The sequence below is a fragment of the Neovison vison genome, chromosome 4 (genome assembly GCF_020171115.1).
Source record: "Neovison vison isolate M4711 chromosome 4, ASM_NN_V1, whole genome shotgun sequence".
Lineage (NCBI taxonomy): Eukaryota > Metazoa > Chordata > Mammalia > Carnivora > Mustelidae > Neogale > Neogale vison.
This window is the reverse complement of record NC_058094.1, coordinates 210345524-210362950: the sequence shown is the minus strand read 5'-3', so window position 1 is coordinate 210362950 and position 17427 is coordinate 210345524. Positions and strand designations below refer to the sequence as shown.

General features: G+C 36.0%; 1 protein-coding gene across 4 annotated transcripts in view; it reads right to left on the bottom strand.

The window, feature by feature from the left end:
- The window catches only part of MKLN1 (muskelin 1), a 335662-nt gene that overhangs the window by 95856 nt on the left and 222379 nt on the right, over nucleotides 1-17427 (bottom strand). For all 4 annotated transcript variants that reach the window (XM_044246581.1, XM_044246580.1, XM_044246579.1 and 1 more), the window contains 4 exons: nucleotides 16807-16949; nucleotides 14900-14988; nucleotides 5755-5864; nucleotides 3340-3532 (listed from right to left, as the gene is read on the bottom strand). In XM_044246581.1, coding sequence (XP_044102516.1) covers nucleotides 3340-3532; nucleotides 5755-5864; nucleotides 14900-14988; nucleotides 16807-16949 — 535 coding nt within the window. The remainder of the gene's footprint in view (nucleotides 1-3339; nucleotides 3533-5754; nucleotides 5865-14899; nucleotides 14989-16806; nucleotides 16950-17427) is intronic.

Genomic DNA, 17427 nt, shown 5'->3' with positions numbered 1-17427 from the left:
GTAATTTAAAGAGGAAATAAGATAAACATTGCATAGGAAAGTTAGGTTTTCTTTGATTATTTCCTGTTCCTAGGTGATTACTTCTGTCCATCATCACTGGATTCTACTTCTTCCTCAGGCACTGTTAGGGAGAAAGTAGCAATAATTGGTCCAGGGGTACTGGACCTGCAATGAAATTAACTATAAATGTAGGGGTGTTTCTAACAAATAGTAAGTCTATTAGAAACACTTTCTCTCAAATATCTCAAATACTCATATTTAAAGAACATACTAAGATACACTAAACGTAAGCTCTTGTTTCCTCCATTTTAAGATGCTTTTGATTCCCTAGGCTTTCCTATTTAGCAAACAGGAACTTCTTGCCCTTCTCTGCTATGTTTTTAGTGGAGCAGAAGCCAAAAAACTCTGCAGTGTTTACTTCCTTATTTGTCCAACAAATCATCATCAGTGAAGTCAGCAGCAAACTGAACAACCCTGGAAGGAATGTTTATTAACTAAACACTGTTCCAAGCCATTTGAGGAGTACAAAAAAATATGTCTTAGTTCTAACTCAGGAAGAATAACTACCAATTTTCCCTCAAACTTGAGCCCTTCCTAGAGCCAGTAAGGTAAGTTAAGCCCCTATGGTATCAAAGCTGCACACAATCTTAACAGTTTCTCTTAAATGAGTATATTGATAAAGACACAGTTTTTAAATGTAACTGTTTCCAGCTTAGTGACAGCACAGAGTTGCCAGAGGTTTTTGTTGTTCTCACTGAGATCTACCTTAACAAAATATTACACGCCTTACGATAAAGATTTGAAGCAAAACTAACAAATCATGAAAATACTTGTGACTTCATCTTTAGGTTAAAAAAATACAGCATTTGGGGCGCCTGGGTGGCTCAGTGGGTTAAGCCGCTGCTTTCAGCTCAGGTAATGATCCCAGGGTCCTGGGATCGAGTCCCGCATCGGGCTCTCTGCTCAGCAGGGAGAGTGCTTCCCTCTCTCTCTCTGCCTGCCTCTCTGTCTACTTGTGATGTCTGTCTGTCAAATAAACAAATAAAATCTTAAAATATATATATATATATATATATAGCATTCATTCTTAGAAATGGCATACACAGATTTATACTTTCATTGGTGGTATTTTAATGGCTTGGGAAGATATTAATAATCATATATATTGTATTTATTTATACTCCAAAGTTAACTCTATTTCAAACATAATAATCATTTATTTGCAAGTATCATTACCAATTAAATAAGCAGTAACAATGCACAAGGCTGAGAAGCAGGTTTGTTATTACAAAACAATGGAGCCAGAAGCAATTCGTTTTAAGTTAACTTAAAATTTATAAACTCAAGGAAGGGAGCACTGGTTCCATTTTCTTCAGTTGTAAAATATCCAACCCATCTGATAAATGAGCACATAATAATAATGGATGATAACAGAGATAAGATTAAAATACATGAAAGCAGAGATTGGAGAAAGTCTAATGTACTTTTTTCCTAGTTAAAAAAAAAAAAAAAAGACCAACTCCATTCCACAAGTTTTATACTGAGCACTAAGCTGTTTTCACTCACAACGCTTCTAATACCAAATGTGTGGGGTTTTTTTCTCACACCAGCTATTTTTCCAATTTTCTGACACCAACTGGGTATCCAACAATTCAATTCTGACACTATCTACCTGAAGTTACCGTCAGATCCCTGTAAAGTAAAGGGTTCAGTCCCACGAGACAATCCTCACTTCAGATGCCAACCCCGACTCCCAGGCCCATACTTCTTATTTATTACCTACAAATCTGGGGTTCCCACAGCTCCCCCTCAGGTTTAGCAACTCATCAGAGTAAGTGGGGGTGGTGGTGTGTGTATGTGTGTGGGTGTGTTTTCTACCTCTTTAGGCACCTCAATGTTTAGGGCCTTTTTCTTTTCTCCTTTGAGTCTCTATTACCTAGTCATAACTGATTAAAACACTGGTCACCGGTGATCGGACTCAATCTCTGACCCCTCTCCCTTCCCTGGTTGGGTGGTGGAGCTGAAAGTTTCAGCCCTCTACACACAGAGTTTGATCTTTCTGGAAATCTGAAGCGATCTAGGGCTCCCAGCCACCTCTCATCTCAGCATACAAAAAAACACTCTTGTCCCTCCACCAAATTCCAAGAGTTTTAGGAGACAAAGACCAAATATTTATTCAAAAACAATTTTTTGAAGACTTTTATTCATTTTTTTAGAGAGAGGGAGAAAGAGCAAGCACACGTGAGCAAGGGTTCCCCACTGAGCAGGGAGCCCAAAGTGGGACTTGATCCCATGAAAAAGATCATGACCCAAGCCAAAGGCAGACACTTAACCAACTGAGCCACCCAGCCACGCTATTAAAAAAGATTTTTAAAAAGATTTATTTGAGAGAGTACACACCCACACACATACCCATACACCATGTGAGTGGGGCAAGGGGCAGAAAGAGAGGAAGAGAATCTTAAGCAAATTCCCTGCTGAGCAGAGAGTCCAAAGCCAGACTCAATCTCAAGACCCTGAGATCATGACCTGAGCTGAAACCAAGAGCTAGATGCTTAACTGGCTGAGCCACCCAGGTGCCCCTATATATTTTTTTCTATTATACCACAGCACCTATTCTGTTGTTTGTCACTGGCAGAGATTATTTTTTAAAAGAATACCATTCTATAAAATAAGAACAGACACTTTAAAAATAACAAAACATACCAGACCATACCAGACCTTAAATATTCAAATAGATGTCATCCTCCAAAACAATTATCTTTGGAGATTATATCATGTTCTAATATTCACAATTTTCAAAACCAGATTATAAACCATTCAAGAAAATCAGCAATTATGTAGCATCCATATCACACAGATGTTTCCAGTACAAATACCCTCATTCATTATAACTTTCTACTAATAACATTTTTAACATATCCAACTACCCATTATGCCAAATTATGCCCTTAAAAATGGTAATTTTATCAATAAAAATACATAAAGAAATAGGCCTCCAAAATGGAAGGCAACATTTAAAGGCTTTTTGTAACATTGCTTAGTGCTAGTCAATGTTAGCGTTCATAGATGAAAATGCGTGCTTCCATGGTTTCCCAAGATGGTAATTTAGATTTAGATATGTGAGTTCAAATATGTTTCTTTTTTTTAAAGTATCATTATGGACCTATCTTACATAAAAGAAGCACATAATTCAAAAAGCTAACAATCTTTATAGAGTAAAAACGGGGAAAAAGTAAACTAATAATTGGCATAAGATTATATTATTTTCAAAAAACTGTTTCTGTATACACTTGAAATCACCTTAAAAAAACCAAAGTTTACATGTTTATAACATACCATTTACAGCTTTTTCAATCAATTCTTCACAGGCATCAAAATCACCCTTTAACACCAGTTTATCATGTAGATCTGTTAACATGGGATGTTCTAGGGCAATCTTCGTTTTTTTTTGTAGCGATTCAAAGGCCTCTGTATAGTTGTGTTGTCTGAAGTGTTTTAGACAAAGGCGAATAGCTTCCTGTTCACGGTACTACTGGAACACAAGAGAAAGTATGAAAAGAAGAGATTTGCTTAGTTATTACTGTAGGCAACAGGAGACAACTAACCTAAAGTGAGCATTTACTATGTGCTAAGCATTATACTATTCATTATTATTATTATTCATTATACTATTCATTATACTATTTGTTATTATTTCCACTTTGAAAGGCAAAGATGAAGCTTAGTCAACTGTAATTACTTGCCAAAAGTCACAAAAGTATATAGCAGAAAGACATAAAAGACATGAAGATATACAGATATACATATCTATATACCCAGAGGTATTAGTTCATGAAGATGGAAGATATAAAAAGATGAAACCAAACCTAATTCTAGAGCCTGAACTTTAAAAAAAAAAAAAAAGGCAGAGTAACTTTATCAAAGACCACTTAACATTACAAAGATTGTAACTTCCATGGCATTTACTCATCAGATTACAATGTTGATACTGAATGCACAGAAACCATTAAATAACATACATAAGTTATATTATGCTTTTTATTCTTGGTTCTTAGTTGAAGTTACTATATGAAAAGCAAATATTATCAAGTGTTTTATGTATTTCAAAAACCAGAGTTTATGCCTCAAAATGATCAGAAGACAACTACCTAAATTTTGTATTTTTTTTCTAAGCCTGGGCTACCTCATCTCTTACATGGCTATAAAGCAAAAATCTCAATTAACTAAAATCCAAAAAGAAGAATGTTCAATGTACAAACTCTCCCCTATTAGGATGAATGCCAAAAATACGAGCTTAGATAAAAACTTAAGTTTTCTATCAGGTTGCATATAGATATACAATAGGAGAAAATTTATGAAATAATAGTATTTCAACACTTTAAAAAAAAGATTGAAACTCAAAGAGGTGAAGACTTTAATTGCTAGAGGTTCATAATAAATGCAGTGAACTTAAAAGACTGAACAATTTTATGTTCTCAAATATAATCTCTCCACAGTGTTGCAACTTCCTACAATATCAAGAGATTGGTGTGAGTGTAGTAAAATACACACACACACACATCATAGGCTAAAGGGAAAACTGTACTCAAGTATCAGAGAAATTTAATCATTATTTTTTAAAAGAACCAAAAGAATTTAGAAGATGCTAAGTATATACAACTATGTGCATAACACTGTAAAGGTAATTTTTAACATTTAAAAATATCATCTCTACCCTGAAAGATCTCACAGTATTACAGGAAATCCAAGAATATATGAAAAATACAGAAAATACTAAAATTCAGCCTCTATTTTAAGTTGAATATAATCAAATGCCAAAAACAAATTAGTCAGAGTTCCTCAATTAAACTAACCAGAAAAGAGCTGAAATTCCATATGAAAAACCTTAGAATTTACAGTGTTTCCCAATCTCCTATGAGTAGATCAGTTCACCCCTACTCACAAATAAAAGTAACAGGAAGTAGTGAAGAGAGTGAAGCTTTATCTCCTTGACAAGAAAGAGTGAGCCCCCCATTTTAAAAAAGAAAAAAAGAAAAAAAAAAAGCTATGAGAGTCAAAAGCAAAAAACAAAGCACAAAAGGTATGCAAAAAACCCACAAGACCTACTTCTCAATAACTTAAACTGACATTTTCCAAGCTGTATCTACGGTATAAAATGATCTATGAACAAAATTGTTAAATATAATTTTTATACTTCCTATAAGCATAAGATCATAATACTTACAGAAGCGATTTCAAATTATTTAAAGGAAAAGCAAATATTCCTATTTTACTCAACAAACACAATCGAGTAATGTGTTATAAAAGCAGTCCCCACTAAAAACCATGTTTAAAAATTTCTATCAATATAGGTTGAAAACAAAATTCAGGATCAGAAAGGTTTAATAATATATATAAATGGCAGACTCTGGAACTAGACTGCCTGAGTTTATATGCTGACTTAGGCACTTTACAGTTAATTGTGAACTGTGTGGACTTGAGCAAGATACTCAAACTCTCCATGCTCCATTTCGTCATCTATAAAAGAGGGATAATAATTGTACCTATCTCACAGAATGGTAATGATTAAATAAGTTATAAAGACTGCTTAGCAGCTGGCAGAATATAAATAATAAATGTTAGTTGATTAATCATTCTAGTTATTATTATTCTCAGTATTTTAAATTTTTCTAAATGAAGACAAAGCTTGACACATTTCTCCCCTTACAGACATCAGAAACATAAAATCAGGATTTTAAAATACAGTCCTACCTTGCTATACCAGTTGAGACAGGGTTGTACTACGTCGGGATCATCAATGCCACTAAGTTCAACATACCAGATGCTAAAGTTAAAGCTGGGTCCCCAGGATAAGAGTGGAACTTTGTGGAGAAAGAGAGAGAGAGAGAGAAAGAAAGAAAGAAAGAAAGAAAGAGGAAAAAATTAACATAGTTCAAATAAAACTTTAGCTGATTAAAATCACTACTCATGCCCATTTAAATTCATTCAACAAATTTTCAGAACATTTTTCTTTCAAAGGCTAACACTATATTATTAGGTGCTGGGGCTACAGTAAAAACAAAAATATGATCCATGCCATCAAGCGGTTTAATTTAATTAATTTATTTATTAAAAAAGATTTTACTTATTTGACAGAGAGAGACACAGTGAGAGAGGGAACGTAGGCAGGGGGAGTGGGAGAGGGAGAAGCAGGCCTCCTGACCAGCAGGGAGCCCTACTTGGGGCTCAATCCCAGGACCCTGGGATCATGTCCTGAGCCAAAGGCAGACGCTTAACAATTGAGCCACAGGGTTTAGTTTATAAAAACACTACAAAATAAATTCAAAGCGCTCATTTACCTACCCCTCTGAAAATAGGACCAGAGCTAGATTATTTAGCAGTCAAATTTTGTCAAACCCACAAGAAACAAATTATTACTATATAAATTAAACTGTATCAGAGCACAAAAGATTACAGTTCAATTCTTAACAAGTGACATAACCCTGAAAACAAAATCAGAAGAAAAATAATTTAAGACTGATCTCAGCTGTAAGTATATATTCAAAAAATTTTTTTAACTTGCAAAAAAATTCTACCAGATTTTTACTGTAATGAAATATAGAGTCCATTCCAGGAATGGAAGGATGATTCAATAATAGAAGCCATATTAGTGTAATTCACCATGTTAACCAAGTACAAGAAAATGTGTCTGATAACCTCAACTTGTGTTTACAATAAATTAATAAAATTTATTTTCTACTCATTAGAAAAAAAAAGAAACCCTCTTGGGGTGCCTGGGTGGTTCAGTGGGTTAAGCCTCTGACTTCGGCTGGGATCATGATCTCAGGGTCCTGGGATCGAGTCCTGAGTCGGGCTCTCTGCTCTACAGGGAGCCTGCGTCCCCCCTCTGTCTGCTTGCCTCTCTGCTTACTTGTGATATCTCTCTGCCAAATAAATAAATAAAATCTTAAAAAAAAAATAGAAGACAAAAGAAAACTACCTTACCTAAAATTTTTGTTAAATATCAAAAACCTCAAAAATTAAACCTAATCAAGAAACAGTAAGTATTGCAGCTCAAGTCCGTAACAGGACAAAGAATCCCAATTATCTCTTTTATTTTATTCAACACTATATGGAAGATCTTAGCCAATGCAATATGAAGGAAATAAAAAACCAAATTAAGAAAAAACAGTATCACGTGAACATGATATAGCTATCTTCATAAGAAATTCAAGAGATTCAACTGAAAAACTTAAGACTGTATTCAAGGTAAACATGAAAATCAGTCTTCCCTTTTCTTGTAATAACCAACTAGAAAATTTAATGAAAAGTCCCCTTTAAAATGGTCACAAGAGGACGCGAGGTGGCTTGGTTGGTTAAGCAACTGTCTGCAGCTCAGGGCTCAGGTCCTGATCCGGGGATAGTGCAATCAAGTTCCGCATCGGCTCTCCCTGCTCTGTGTAGAGTCTGCTTCTCCCTCTCCCTCTGCCTGTCATTCCCCCTGCTTGGGCTCTCTTTCTTTCTCTGTCAAATAAATAAATAAAATCTTTAAAATAAAATAAAATGGCCCTCTCCCTCTGTCCCTGCTTGTATTCCCTCTCTCACTGTCTCTCTGTCAAATAAAATAAAATTTTTTAAAAAATAAAATAGTCACAAGAGCTTACAACATCTCAGAATAAACTTTAATACAGGCAGAATCTATTGAAGATAACAGAATGTTACTTAAGAATTGAATAAATGAAAGGCCATACAATATTCTTAAATGGGAAAACAATGTTGTAAACATGCCAGTTCTCCTCAAATTAATTGTAAATTTAATGTAATCTCAATCAAAGTCTCAGTGGTATATATCCAATTTTTTCTTTTTTATAAAAGATTTTATTTTTTAAGTAATCTCTACATCCAGCAGGGGGCTCAAACTCACAACCCCAAGATCAAGAGTCACATCCTCTACCAACTGAACCAGCCAGGTGTCCCATATCCATTTTTCTTCTTTCATGTAATTGAACAAGGTGATTTTTTAAAAAGTACAAAAAAATAACAAAAAAAATTAAAAAGTCAGTAACACAAGAATATCTGAAAGAAAATAAATATACAGTAATTATAAGTTTGGTATTCATAAGAGAAAAAAAGGTAAATTATTGAAGCAGAAGAGTGAATCTAAAAATCTAAGGATTGAGAAGAGTTTACAGTAGGATGAAGATAACAATTCACATCTGTAATGACAGAAGAGAGTACAGGTCTTTAACATACACTGCCTCTTAGGGATCCCTGCAACATTTTCAGGAGCTCCCAAGTGGTCAAAACCATTTTTTCTAGTAAGACAAGGACTCCTTCCCCTTTTTAAACTGTACTGACATTTGCAGTCATGGTGCAAAAGCAATGGTGAGTAAAACTTCTAGCATCTTAGTAGTACCATGAAAATATATCAGTATTTCTTTTTTTTCTTAAGATTTTATTTGTTTTTTTGATAGAGAGAGAGCGTAAATAGGCAGAGTGGCAGACAGAAGGAGACGGAGAACCAGACTCCCCACCTAGCAGGGAGCCTGATGCAGGACTTGATCCCAGGACCCTGGGATCATGACCCGAGCTGAAGGCAGCTGCTTCATCTACTGAGCCACCCAGGCACCCTAGTATTTCTTAATACAGTAAAGATTAAGTTGTATTCCTTGCCAACATATACTTGGAGTTTAAAAAAGGGGGGGGCAATTCATTTAAGAATGTCCTTAATGATGCAATAAAAATTTTAATAAATCCTAATCATTAGGTATACATCTTTTTAACATTCTGTGTGACACAATGGGAAGTACGCATAAAGTACTTTTGCTACATACCAAAGCATAATGGTTATCTCAAGGTAAAGAATCTACATAGCTGTTCGAGCTACAATAGCTATTTGTCTTCCCCCATGCAAGACCCCTAATAGGATACAACTTCCTTTTAAAAGAAAAACTGACAGATCACTTATGATTATTTAATGTGGAGTATAGGCCAGATATTTACCTGTCATTTAAAAGAAAACAACAGACAGTATTTGTTGCCAAAAATAAAATTCAAGGGGCACCTGGGTGGCTCAGTGGGTTAAAGCCTCTGCCTCCAACTCAGATCATGATCCTGGGGTCCTGGGATCAAGCACCGCATTGGGCTCTCTGCTCAGTGGGGAGCCTGCTTCCCCCCTCTCTCTCTGCCTGCCTCTCTGCCTACTTGTGATCTCTGTCTGTCAAATAAATAAATAAACCTTAAAAAAAAAAAAAGAAAAGAATAAAGTTCAAGCTTTCAAGGAAAAATCACAATTTTGAAGAATTGGGGCACCTGGATGGCTCAGTCAGTTCAGCATCTGAACTTGATTTCAGCTCTGGTCACAATCTCGTGGTCTTGGGACTGAGCCCCCTGTTGGGCTCTGTGTTCTACAGGGGGTCTGCTTGAGATTCTCTCTCTCCTTTTCCCTCTGCCCCTCCCCACCGTCTCATTAAAAATAAATAAATAAAACCTTTAAAAAATATCCCCCCCCCAAAACTGGTATCCAAGGTTGCAAATTTAACTATTTCCAGGCAATTAAGACTTTCCTGTAAGACTGGTACTGATCTATTAATGAGTATGTTTTTAAAAAATATTACATAATAAAATGTTTCAACATCTGGAAGATCTGCATAACTCAGTGAGCCATATTCTTAAATGAATAATGAATGATGTCAGAAAACCACACATGGATAAAAGTGCAAGACAAGCCAAAGAATTTTTTTTTAAAGATTTATTTATCTTAGGGACTGAGCACAAGCAAGAGTGGGAGGGACAGAGGGAGAGGGAGAGAGAATCTCAAGCAGACTCTGTGCTGAGTGCAGACCCCAACGTAGGCTCAATTCTACCATCCTGAGATCATTACCTGATCTAAAACCAAGAGTTGGACACTCAACCAATTGTGCCACACAGGCGCCCCGCCAATGGATTTTAATATAACACTAATATGGTTCAGAACGAATACTATAATTACATTTTAAAAACTGACACTTGTCAAGTTTTAAGTATCAAAGTAGAATAGCCACCATACCTGATATCAGACCTGATTTCCAAGTCTGCTGTTCTCTTTTAGCATATCATAATCATGAGGAGCATAAGTGTGTCAAATGATTTTCTATCTGTGTGAGTGAAGACACACACAGGCAGTAGCAACCAGTCATTAGCATATATGACAGACTTCCAGGATGTATAATACGGCTCTTAGTTTACACGTACAAACAACAAAAATTTCAGAAAGTTTTATGAATGAATACCAAATTATCTTTAAAAAAATTTTTTTTTATTTATTCGAGAGAGAGTGATTGAGAAAGCAGAAGCTGGGATGGGGCCCCCGGGGGGGTGAGGTGGGAAAGAGGCAGAGGGAGAAACAGACTCTGGGCTGAGCAGGGAGCCTGATACAGGGCTCCATCCCAGAACCCTGGGATCATGACTTGAGCCAAAGGCAGATGCTTGACTGACTGAGCCACCCAATGAACCCTAACATAGGATTTTAAACCCAAGGCCAAAAGAACATAGTCTCTAAGTATAACCAGACATCAGTTAGGAATTTCAAGTTCCAGGTCCATGTTCAAGAAGATTAGGAGGAAAAACTCCTCCTATTATATCTTATTCAAGTCCAGTAAAATGTTCACTTTTTAAAAAAAGACTTCATTTGGGGTTCCTGGGTGGCTCAGTGGGTTAAGCCTCTGCCTTCGGCTCAGGTCATGATCTCAGGGTCCTGGGTTCAAGTACCGTATTGGGCTCTCCACTCAGCGGGGAGACTGCTTCCCCCTCTCTCTCTGCCTGCCTCTCTGCCTACTTGTGATCTCTCTCTCTGTCAAATAAATAAATGAAATCCCCCCCTTTTTTAAAAGATTTCATTTATTTATTTGACAGAGAGAGAGAGAGAGAAAGAGCACAAGCAGGGGGAGTGGCAGGTAGAGGTAGAGGGAGAAGCAGGCTCCTCGCAGAGCAGGGGGAGCCCCACGTGGGACTCAATCCCAGGACACTGGGATCATGACCCAAGCTGAAGGCAGTTGCTTAACCAGCTGAGCCACCCGGGCACTCAAAAATGTTCATTAAAAACTATTTTAGCAACTGTGTTTTTAGAAAGATTCTGCCTACATACTGGATGGCCCAACAGAAATATTTCTAAAATAATATTAATTGTAATTCTTAAAGCCTTTCAAAGAACAATGTTGAGAGGGAGGTTAATTAGGAAGTCATCTCACAAGAATACCATATATTAAAGATGAATGAAAAGCACAATTAATTTTTAGCAGATTGAAGGGATATATACAGAATAAGCAGAGTGATGTACACCCACTTCAAATTTTACAAATGATTTCTGTGACATTAATAACTTCAATAATGCAAATAGATATACTATGCATTATATGTCAAATCTAAATGTGAACTGCAGCTCCAGACACATGTTCTTTGCTTCCTGATGAAAGAGATCTTTGTTCCCACCTCAAATAAAGACTAAAAATTCTTAATACGAATCCTAAAGCTAAGAGTTTGTATCCTACAGTTCAACTGCCAATTTTCCTCATTGGACAATCAGACACAAGTATGATCAGGATCAGTGCCTCTCTTTCTTTTTAATAATGACATGTGTAGAACGTAGTAATATATTTTTAAAAGATTTTATTTACTTATTTGACAGACAGAGATCAGAAGTAGGCAGAGGCAGGCAGAGAGAGGAAATGAAGCAGGCTCCCTGCTGAGCAGAGAGCCCAACAAGGGGCTCGATCCCAGGACCCTGAGATCATGACCTGAGCTGAAGGCAGAGGCTTTAACCCACTAAGCCACCCAGGCATCCCAAAAGTGGTAATATTTTTTTTTTAAAGATTTTATTTATTTGACAGAGAGAGAGAAATCACAAGCAGGCAGAGAGGCAAGCAGAGAGAGAGAGGGGAGGAAGCAGGCTCCCCGCGGAGCAGAGAGCCCGACATGGGGCTCGATCCCAGGATCCTGGGATCAGAGGCCTTAACCCACTGAGCCACCCAGGTGCCCCCAAAAGTGGTAATATTTTTATGGCAAATATGGGTATGAGGCTGCAGGCTCCTGATACTCTAGGATCAAAGCAGGGTCAACATCTCAACACAACAAAAATGCCTCTGTGGCATATTCAGTGTTCTTTGGCAGTATCACTTAGAAAACTCTCATCTAAATGGCTGAAACAGGTATTAGAAGATGCTAGGAATTTCAAAGTTCTGAAAGATCCTAAAAATTCAAGACTAAGCACTCTGAAAGGATACATCTATTTTACTACAGAATTAGTGAGTACACAAAACATTTAGCACAGTATCTGGTACATAGTAAGTGATCAATAAATATTAGCTATTATTATGAGTTATTACTACTATATTAATTTTCCTCTTCGTAATACATTTTTTAAAATATCAACTTTCCATCTGTCTTCATAAAGGGCCACCATTACGGCACTCCTCCCAGACTTAGTACTCATTCTAGACTTCAAAATACTTCTAAGGATCCAGAATGCACGCCAAATCCAGCCAGAGCTGAAGTTTCTCCCTAAAGCCCCCACAACCATCCAGTCTGCAAAAATCGAAAAAAATCCACAGAAATCTAAGTCATTCTAACAATTTATCCCAAGAAGGTAAACATATATCTGCTAAATCACCAATGAGAGAGCTACACATCACTCAAGTACTTTTTCAGAATGATTTTTTTTTTAAGAAAACATGGTGATAAACTAAAAATACTAACCTAACATAAAGGCTTTGAGTTTCACATTTTCACATTATATTATTTTCAAAGAAAATGTATCAAAAGAATGTTAAGAAGACTAGAAAGCAAGCACACAGCAGACCACTATTAGTATCTTTTAACAGAGAAGAAATATGAAGTTATCTAAATATTAATATCCTAGATATAAAATGAGTTAGTAAGTGTCTATAATTATTTGAAAAGCTCCAATTAACATTTTGCCTGAAAACCATAAAACTAACCCAGGGTTAAGTAAAAGACATCATTATGCTCTGTAATTGAAGGCTGACAGAAAGGCTGGAAAGAAGTCCAATTTCTTATCTTTAGGCAGCTGAATGTCTAACTTTTTCAGAAGAGATAATTTTATAATTTTTATAATTTTATAATTTTTTAAGGGAAGAAACCACACAACTTCCCTAAACAGACATCTACTCATACTTATAATGAATAATACTAGAAGACTGAGAACTACAGAAGCAGTAGCAGTAGGTAGTTTCCTTCAAAGTAAACCAATGACTGTAGGTACTGCGCAAAAAAGCAAAAAAGCACAATAAAATAAATAGAATAAAAGATTCTGAACATAAAAAGAGAAAGAGAAATTTCACTTTGTGTGATGAAGCAAAACACGTTGAATAAGTACTTTAAAATTTAATAGAACCTAAATTTATTACAGAAAAATATAAGACATCTCACTGCTTCTACATCTGAAATATGCAAATGCACAACTACTAAAGCTATGCTAGGGTCTGTAGGAACTGGGTGGTCTGCATACTGAGGAAAGAAGTACTCAGTACAAAAAAAAAGCAACCAAGAGTTAAACTTAGTAAAAAAAATTTGCTTGTTCATAAATTCTCATAGGAAAACAGCAAACAGGTTTTTATTTACAATTATTTATTGTAACAATAGAAACCATAGTCTAGGGCGCCTGGGTGGCTCAGTGGGTTAAGCCGCTGCCTTCGGCTCAGGTCATGATCTCAGGATCCTGGGATCGAGTCCCACATCGGGCTCTCTGCTCAGCAGGGAGCCTGCTTCCTCCTCTCTCTCTCTGCCTGCCTCTCTGCCTACTTGTGATCTCTCTCTGTCAAATAAATAAATAAAATCTTTAAAAAAAAAAAAAAGAAAAAAAAGAAACCATAGTCTAAAAAAAGTAACACAATGGATAGCCCAACTATTATCAAAGTAGTTTTTCTTTTATAGTAGTCCTTAGTAAGACCTTAGATATTCTTTTTACCCAACAGAACTATTTGAGTCAATGAAATGAACAGGCCACCTCTTGATACGTTGGCAAAAAATGAGTACGAAGTACACTGCTTGTTCCAAAAGAGGACTTTTTCACATTTTCACATTATATTAATATTCTGGCTTTTATTAATATTTGTTGAAGGATCTGATTCACTTTAATTTTAACATAATACTTTTAGCTATGCAACATAGATGCAGACTGCAAATTGAGTCAAGTCTTCAACTTTTCTACCTTAAAAAAAAAATCCTGAAGAAAAGCAAAATAACCCTAAAAATACTAATGCTGAGGAGTCATTACAATACTGTCTTAAGCTAAAACACTTGCTAAATAAATACATGCCTTAGGTAGTATTTTTCAAATCTTCCATTGTACCATATTATGGGCCACATAATTAGTTTAATGGGTTTGCCCAACATTTCACTAAAAAAAAAAAAAGAAGAAAAGAAAAAGAAAAAGAAAAAACAGAATTGGGGGGAGGGTTAAAAAAAAGAAAAACAGAAAATAACATAATATACTTCCTTAAGGAATTCATCAGTATTTAGTTTAGAATATTAAGCTCTATAATAACTTGATAAACTTTCCATAAAACAATCAAAGCTGAACTAAGTCACTTATCTCATTAAACCTTCTAAGATAACCTTCAAACGAAAAAATATCTGGAAAAGGTTCCACTTGAAGTAACTGTCACTTACAGATTTATAAAGCAGGGAACAGAAAACTTCTGCTGCAAAGGGCCAAACAGTAAACATTTTGTCTCCTGCAACTCGTTTGTAGAGCAAATGCAAGACAGACATTACAACCAGTGAATAACGAGTGTGACAGTGTTCCCATAAAATCCTATTATAAAAAACAGGAGTTCCAAAGGATTCAGACCACAGGCTGTAATTTGCTGATTGATGGTATAAAGAATTTATTTCTATTTCAGAATGCTAAAAACCTTACCTATTTTAATGAATCGACAAGGGAACATCTGTTCATCAATTTTATGCTTCAAGGTGAATGTTTCTTTGTTATAATCATTCTTTAAGCCACTGTGGGAAAAAAAATAGGCTATCAAATTTGACTTCATAATTTAGTAAACACACTAAAACATAAATCATACTCAGATCTTAAGGTTAAACAAAATACATGACCAAGAAAATGTAAAGGAGTCATCAAAAGGACGCCTGGGAGGCTCAGTTGGTTAAGCATCTGACTTCAGCTCAGGTCATGATCCCAAGGTCCTGGGACTGAGTCCTGCATCCAGCTCCTTGCTCAGCAGGCAGCCTGCTTCTCCCTCTGCCTGCCATTCCCCCTGCTTGTGCTCTCTCTGACAAATAAATAATCTTAAAAAGGGGGGGGTAGTCAAACATCAGAATAATGAGAATATAGGTCAAAACTTGCACATTCACATCAACTGCATTATAACTGTGTTCTAACTATATGAGGGCTAATGAAACATGTTCAGCGTTAATTACAGGATGTGGCCACAGTGCATGGAAATGTGCAATAGAAACTAGTGACCTTAGTGTATAACTGAATATAACATCATATATATAAGCAGTAAGAAAAAAATTTAAAAATAATTCACTTTCAATTCTGACAACTTAAGCCAAGTATTAGAGCCTGTTAATTAAGTTTTTTTTTTTTTAAAGATTTTATTTGTATATTTGACAGACAGAGATCACAAGTAGAGAGGCAGGCAGAGAGAGAGAGAGGGAAGCAGGCTCCCCGCTGAGCAGAGAGCCCGATGCGGGACTCGATCCCAGGACCCCGAGATCATGACCTGAGCCGAAGGCAGCGGCCCAACCCACTGAGCCACCCAGGCGCCCAACAATTAAGTTTTTAAAAATTCCAATTAAGACGTTAATGTTCTTTTACTCCATTAGTTTAATAGTACCCACTTCATTCTAAATAAAAATAAACCCTTACCACCTCTCTACGTAAACAGCTAGGATTGAAACACAAGTATTTACAGGAGTATCAGTTACCTTCAGATTGCCTTATATCCTAACATACTTTCATGACTTAAATGCAGTATCGATGTAATATTTACTTTTATCAAACACTATGCTAATGGCACATATTATATCATAAAGATATTCTAAAACACTATGGCTTTACTTGTCCATGTTACTGACTGTCTGATTTTTCATTATCTAGGGGGCAAATTAACACTTTCATTCCTCATGGTCTAAGTCTTTAAAACTCAAATTTACTAAGCTCCTTCCAACTGGCAGGTACTGTGGTACATAGAGTCACATACTTTTTCTCTTTTTAGTCTCCAATTTATACTATATTCTCAAAATATTGTTTCTGGATTAGGGCAATCGATCTTAATGTTTTGGACAGAGTCTATACATATGTTTTTTAAGATTTTATTTATTTAATTTGTCAGAGAGAGAGAGAGCAAAAACCAGGGAAGTGGCAGGCAGAGGGAGAAGAGGCCTCCGATGTGGAACTTAATCCCAGGACCTTGGGATCATGACCTGAGCAGAAGGCAGATGCTTAAGTGACTGAGCCACCCAGGCCTCCCTAGAGTCTATATTTTTATAGTAAATATTTTTATTAAAGCTGAAAATATTTCTGAGGTCATTTATAGTTCAAAATTAAGACTGAGAAATTAGTAGGGAAAAAAACACCCAAGTTTTATTTTCTTCTTTAGTAACAATATTAAATTGTGGCTGATGGTTAAAAAAAGGTTAACTCAAGCCACAATATTAAAATAAGGCACTAGAAATACCACAGTAGAAATATGCATTTCTCTCTTGAAAGAAAGATCAAACCATGCAGATTTAGTCATGAAGAGATAAAATACGACTGTAGCTTGTTTAGAAGACAACTTTTTCTTCCCCATAATCATAACTCACCTGGACAATAGCTCTGTCATATTTTCTTCATTCATTCCACCAAAGACTTTAAATTTCTTCAAATTGCAGACATGAGTTTTCTCATATTTTCCAAATGTGATGTTCTGGACTATAGCAGGCCTTTCAAGTTTCAGAATCAGGTACTAAAAAAAGAAGCAACCAAATTATATCCTCCTTTGTTTAGAACAAACAACTTTAAAAGTTAAAACTTAGGAGAGTTAGCTGAAGAATGCGTAAGATCCGTCCTATCCATCCTACACTGGTAGACTATGTTTTTAATGCTAAAGAACAGTATGACACAGCCCATCTGTACGCTGCCATACCACCACCACTTTTCCCCAGCAAACTACATCATCCTGAACTTCAGATGAAGGGGGAGAAAAGGACTAATCAGATAACTTCTAATGAAGGTATGCCATTCAATAAAAGATATAAACAGACTATGAATTACCAAATAAAACAAGATTAGATTATAAAAGCAGCAATCACATCTTCTCATCAACTATACTTTTTTTTAAAAAAGATTTTATTTATTTATTTATTTGAGAGAGAGCAAGAGAGAGAGACAGAGTGAGAGCACATGAGAGGGGACGTCAGAGGGAGAAGCAGACTTCCCATGGA